General features: G+C 44.4%; 1 protein-coding gene across 1 annotated transcript in view; it reads right to left on the reverse strand.

Annotated features, from left to right (window-relative positions):
* Positions 1–6,434, reverse strand: part of LOC107739945 (leucine-rich repeat-containing protein 49) — a 24,705-nt gene that overhangs the window by 3,885 nt on the left and 14,386 nt on the right. The window contains exons 11-13 of the mRNA XM_016552212.1: positions 4,712–4,946; positions 3,318–3,503; positions 3,127–3,236 (exon numbers count right to left, since the gene is read on the reverse strand). Of these exons, the coding sequence (XP_016407698.1) occupies positions 3,127–3,236; positions 3,318–3,503; positions 4,712–4,946 (531 nt within the window). The remainder of the gene's footprint in view (positions 1–3,126; positions 3,237–3,317; positions 3,504–4,711; positions 4,947–6,434) is intronic.

Genomic DNA, 6,434 nt, shown 5'->3' on the forward strand with positions numbered 1-6,434 from the left:
CTGTTGCTGGAGATTGTGCTGGCCAGGTACTTTAAGGTGGTAACATTTGAGAGCTGGGTGCCATCGATGGTGATGCATGGCTGGTCTGCTGCTCTTCCTGGTGCAGGCTGATATAGAACTTCTGTCTTACTGAGGCTGATAGTTAAGCCAAACAGATTTGTTGCTACGGAGAATCTGTCTACGATGGTCTGTAGATGATTCTCTTGATGTGCCATGAAAGCACAGTCGTCTGCAAAGAGAGCTTCTGTGAAGAGCCTCTCCAGTGTCTTTGTTTTGGCAGCCAGGCGGCGAAGGTCGAACAGTGAGCCGTCGATATGGTACCTGATGTACACGCCCAGGTTCAGGTCTCTCACAGCATGTAGCAGCACTTGGGTGAAGAACAGATTGAAGAGCACCAGAGCGAGGACACAGCCTTGCTTCACGCCATTGGAGATGCCAAATTGATCGGATGGCTTTCCACCTGACAAGACTTCTCCTGTCATGTCGATGTGAAACAGCTGGATCAGTTTGGTGAACTTAGTCCAGAGATCCGTCGCTGGAGATTGTGCTGCCCAGGTACTTGAAGGTGGTAACATCTGAGAGCTGGGTGCCATCGATGGTGATGCACGGCTGGTCTGCTGCTCTTCCTGGTGCAGGCTGGTATAGAACTTCTGTCTTGCTAAGGCTGATGGGTAAGCCAAACAGCTTTGTTGCTACAGATAATCTGTCTACGATGGTCTGTAGATGATTCTCTTGATGCGCCATGAAAGCACAGTTGTCTACAAAGAGAGCTTCTTTGAAGAGCCTCTCCAGTGTCTTTGTTTTGGCGGCCAGGCGGCGAAGGTCGAACAGTGAGCCGTCGAGACGGTACCTGATGTACACGCCCAGGTTCAGGTCTCTCACAGCATGTAGCAGCACTTGGGTGAAGAACAGATTGAAGAGCACCGGAGCGAGGACACAGCCTTGCTTCACGCCATTGGAGATGCCAAATTGATCGGATGGCTTTCCACCTGACAAGACTTCTCCTGTCATGTCGATGTGAAACAGCTGGATCAGTTTGGTGAACTTTGCTGGGCAGCTGAGCTTTCTGAGTATGACCCACAGGGCGTCTCTGTTGACCGTGTTGAATGCCGTGGTCAGATCGATGAAGACTATATAGAGGTTCATGTTCTGTTCTAGGCACTTCTCCTGCACCTGCCTCACAGTGATGATCATGTCGATGGTGCTGCGATCTGGGCAGAAGCCACACTGTGACTCAGGCAGGTTCTGTTCATAGACTGATGTTAGTAGTCTGTTGAGCATAATGCAGGCGAGAATCTTGCCTGCGATGGAGAGTAAAGAGACACCTCTGTAGTTGCCGCAATCTGCTCGTGTGCCTTTGTTCTTGTACAGGGAAACTTATAAAGGGCGTCACGGAGCTGCGAGGGCATATCTTCCTCTTCCCAGATGCTGGTCAGAACTTCATGGAAGGTCGAAACAAAAACAGAATTAAAAAAAAAAGAAGCTCCTACTGGGAGCATGGAACGTCAGAACGCTTTTGGATAGATTTTGCTCAGCAAATGTGCAGAGTTCGAGCTCCTCATCACGAACACTATATTCAGGATGGCGACCATGTACAAGACAACTTGGATGCACCACAGATCAAAGCAGTGGCACAAGATAGACTACATCATTGTGCGCCAAAGAGACATCCGAGACGTCCTTGTCACCAGGGCCATCAGGGGAGCAGAATGCTGGACAGACCACAGGCTAGTTAGAGCGATACTCCAGCTGCACATCGTCCCTCACCACCCAAGGCTTGCTAAGGTCATATACTCAGCATTCAACATCGTCAGACTCCAAGATCCTTCCTACCTTCACAAGTTTCAGTCCACGCTGGATGAGAAGCTGTCTGCCAATGAACCAATAACTGGAAATCCAACTGAGAAATGGAACCAGTTCAGGGATGTAGTGACGGAGACAGCCAAGGAGGCGCTAGGCCCCAAGGAACGCACTCATCAGGACTGGTTCGATGAAAATGAAAGTGCCATTGGAGACCGGCTGGGCATGAAGAACAAAGCATTCCTGCAGTGGCAGAAAGACCCAAGGTCCGCATCCAAAAAGAGAGGTTCAAGTCCCTCCAAGCCCAGGCACAGCGAGAAATCAGAAAGATGAAAGGTCAGTGGTGGGAGAAGGCGGCGGAAGAAATACAACACTACGCCGACACAAACAACGCCAGGCAGTTCTTTGGCTCTCTCAAGGCAGTCTATGGTCCTTCAAAATCTGGTTCTGCCCCCTTACCTTCTGCAGACGGCACCACGCTCATCAAAGTCAAACAGGGCATCAACAACAGATGGAGAGAACACTTCAGCCAACTGCTCAACCTCCCATCTGCAGTCAACCAGTCAGCCCTCGACCAGATCCCCCAAAATCCCACTCTCGAACAGCTGGATGACCCCCCATCCTTAGCTGAGGTTCAGAGGGCCATCAAGCAAATGAGCTCTGGCAAGGCAACCGGCAAAGATGGTATCCCTGCAGAGTTGTACAAGGCACTTGATGAGGAGGCGCTCCAGGCATTCCATGAAGTTCTGGCCAGCATAAAATAGTAGAATACATATATACTGTATATATATAACTGATAAACAAATAAAGGCCTCTGAAGTCCATGCCAACTTAACATAATAATACAATAAAAATAAATAAATAAAATTGCTGAACACAAAGCTGAAGAGTCTGAAGCCCATGCCAACTTAAAGTAATAAAAATTAAACTAAATTAAAGAAAAATAAAAATTTAACTAAATTAAATATTAGTTTCAAGAGCACCATCTCTGCTCGGGTAAAATAAAAATAAATAAATAAATAAAATACCCATGGAGTTTTAATTTTATGAATTGCTATGACTTTTCCAGGTACAGAAATAACACTTTTTAAAGTCTCCCAGGTGCTCATGGGTGCAGCAGACGGATGAAAAGATTTTCTGAACAGCACAAGAAGAAACTGTTTAATACCATAAGTTCTGGAGCACTTAAATAATCCTGGACACACACACACACGCTGAAGGATGGCAGCTGCTGTGGACATGCACTGGCCTGTCGTCACACACACACTCAGGTATTTCACAGGTAATGTGAGTGTTTTAGTCTGTGTTGAAGGATCTCTCACACACCTGGACTCCTCCAGCAGCAGCAGCAGGCGGCAGCGTGGCGTTTCTGTAGCAGCGACGTGACCCAGAGCGCCAAACATCCGCTCCGAGGCCATGATCTCATTCATGGTGACCTGAAACACACAAACATCATCACACACACGCTCCCGACACACACACACACACACACACACACTGACTGCTGCTGCTCAGACCTCGGTGCCGTTGATCTTCTGCAGGTTGAGGTGCTGCAGTCTGTAGATGAGGAAGGATCTCCAGAGCGTCAGTCTCACCACCGGATTCCACTCTGGATGAACACTGATCTGCTCCAGACGCCGTACCTGAGCCAGAGCCGCCAGCTGAGGGAGATGAGTGATGCTCGTCTCCATGAACATCAGGTGCTGCGCAGGATGCAACAGCACGAGACGTGTGTGTTAAAACGGTCATGATTCATTCAAACGGCTGATTCGTTCAGAAATGAAGCAAGTGAATGTCGTTATGAATGACTCACTGAATCACTGACTCACTCAATTCATTCAAACAGCTGATTCGTTCAGAAATGAAGCAAGTGAATGTCGTTATGAATGACTCACTGAATCACTGACTCACTCAGTTCATTCAAACGGCTGATTCCTTCAAAAATGAAGCAAGTGAATGTCGTTATGAATGACTCACTGAATCACTGACTCATTAAATTAATTCACACGGCTGATTGGTTCAGAAACGAAGCAAATGAATGTCGTTATGAATGACTCACTGAATCACTGACTCACTCAATTCATTCAAACGGCTGATTCGTTCAGAAACTAAGCAAGTGAATGTCGTTATGAATGACTCACTGAATCACTGACTCACTAAATTCATTCAAACGGCTGATTCGTTCAGAAACGAAGCAAATGAATGTCGTTATGAATGACTCTCTGAATCACTGACTCACTCAATTCATTCAAACGGCTGATTCCTTCATAAATGAAGCAAGTGAATGTCGTTATGAAGACTCACTGAATCACTGACTCACTAAATTCATTCAAACGGCTGATTCCTTCATAAATGAAGCAAGTGAATGTCGTTATGAATGACTCACTGAATCACGGACTCACTCACTTCAAACAACTGACTCACTCAAAAATGAAGCTGTCTTTTTGAGTGAGTTACTGAATCACTGATTCACTTGATTCGTTCAAACACACGGATTCATTCAGTAGTGAATCATTGCTGTGTGTTGATCAGTGACTCAACAGTTCTGCTGTGACTTTGATTGGAAGTATTTTCATTTGCAAAAATATAAACAAAGACAATTTTGAGTCTAAAATGTAGCACAATATGAACTTGTTTATTGAGCTGTTCTATAAATCTACAGTATATCACATTTGCAGTGGTGCAGATATTGAGGAAAAGCAGCACTCTTGCTGGTGGGATATTACTAAACTATTTCATATGACCTGAACATAAGATCTGCAAATAAGCAAACTTTTATGTTATTACCACAACTTATTATACACTATCTGAGTCACTATCGGAGTCAGTTGCTGTGCTTGCACTGGTTCATTTGAATCTGCCTCGAGCTCAAACATCTGCAAATGCCTGTCACGACCGCTGTGATCCTTACCGTGAGGTTTGGGAATTTGAGGCGGATGCGCAGGAACATGGGAATGATGGAGTCGAAGTGGATGTATCTGAAGGCGACGGTGGTGACACTCGCGGCTGTCTGAACGCCCCAGCAGCGCTCCAGCGTCTCCAGGGCCCCGGGGCCGAACAGACGCAGCGTCTCGCTGTCTAGCTCCGCCAGGTGACTGTCAGATATGGACAGACTCTGAACACTGGGCCCGCCGGCGTCCTGCGGCCTGTGAACACAAACACACTCCTCTGAAGACTGAGACGAGCGGGAGCCTCCCGTTACACACGACTGTGTGAAGGATTTCAACATGTTCGGACAGAGACTCCTCTGAGAGGAATATTTGGACTCCAGCCTGTTTACAGGATTAGTTCACTCCAGAATAAAAATGATAATTTACTCGCCCCCATGTCATCCGAGATGTTCATGTCTTTCTGTCTTCAGTCGCAAAGAAATTACGTTTTTTTGAGGAAAACATTCCAGGATTTTTCTCCATATAATGGACTTCAATGGGGATCAACGGGTTGAAGGTGCAGCTTCAAAGAGCTCTACAGGATCCCAGCCGAGGTGTGCGTGCGTCTGTGGTTAAAAAGTATATAAATATAAAATGAGCGATGGTTTCTCTAGATAAGACTCTTATTCCTTGGTTGGGATCCTGTAGAGGTCTTTGAAGCTGCACTGAAACTGCACTTTGAACCCGTTGATCCCCATTGAAGTCCATTATATGGAGAAAAATCCTGGAATGTTTTCCTCAAAAAAACGTAATTTCTTTGCGACTGAAGACAGAAAGACATGAACATCTCGGATGACATGAGGGCGAGTGAATTATCAGGGAATTTTTATTCTGGAAGTGAACTAATCCTTTAAATTCACATTTGGCGCGATGAGATCTGAACAGTAGAGTATATTGCTACAATTGTGTATGAATTTATACATATTATACAACAGTGATAAATACAGTATGCATACAAAACAAATAAATCTCAACGTAATTGATTCATACATGTGACCTTAATAAACAAAACCACTGTATTTCTGACGGGCGGGCGAATAAAGTATTGAATCACAAACAGCTGTCAGTCATCAGCGATTCCAGTGCGGTTTTGTTCATTATAATTGGAGCAATTTGGTTTTGAGAGATTTAATTTTGAGAGGTTAATTCAGAGGCGAATAATGCGTTTTTAATGAACGCTCTTGATGAGACGCACGTGACTGACGCTGTAATTCTCTGCCCACAGACAGAGCAGAAACACTCACAGCGCAGACGCTCTTTAACGGATCTGTAGAGCTCTTCTGCTCGTTCACTAATCACTCTGCTCCTACGCAGAAATTATTCATTTAATGGACCCATTTTACAAAGAGAGCCGCCAAGAATCAGATCAGTCTGCTGTGGACCACTGAGATACTTTTAGCAAGTAATAAAACACACAAAAGTGCCATAGTGTGACTTATCCTGGTCTATCAACCTTCTCAATCAGGCCTCTTCTCTTATAACCGGATAAATCTGATGTTTAATATAACATACAATAAAACACTGACTTTTACTGAACTTTGATTTAATCAACTATTAAATCATAAAAATATACACAATTAAAATAAATCAATCATTCAAAAACAATCAAATTAAAACATTTAGTAATAATTAATTAAATCATTAAAATACAAAAATTAAATTAAATTAAATTAAAAACAATTAAATATATATATATATATATAT

This window comes from Sinocyclocheilus rhinocerous, unplaced genomic scaffold, assembly GCF_001515625.1.
Source record: "Sinocyclocheilus rhinocerous isolate Xijiao unplaced genomic scaffold, SAMN03320098_v1.1 scaffold3689, whole genome shotgun sequence".
Classification (NCBI taxonomy): Eukaryota; Metazoa; Chordata; class Actinopteri; order Cypriniformes; family Cyprinidae; genus Sinocyclocheilus; species Sinocyclocheilus rhinocerous.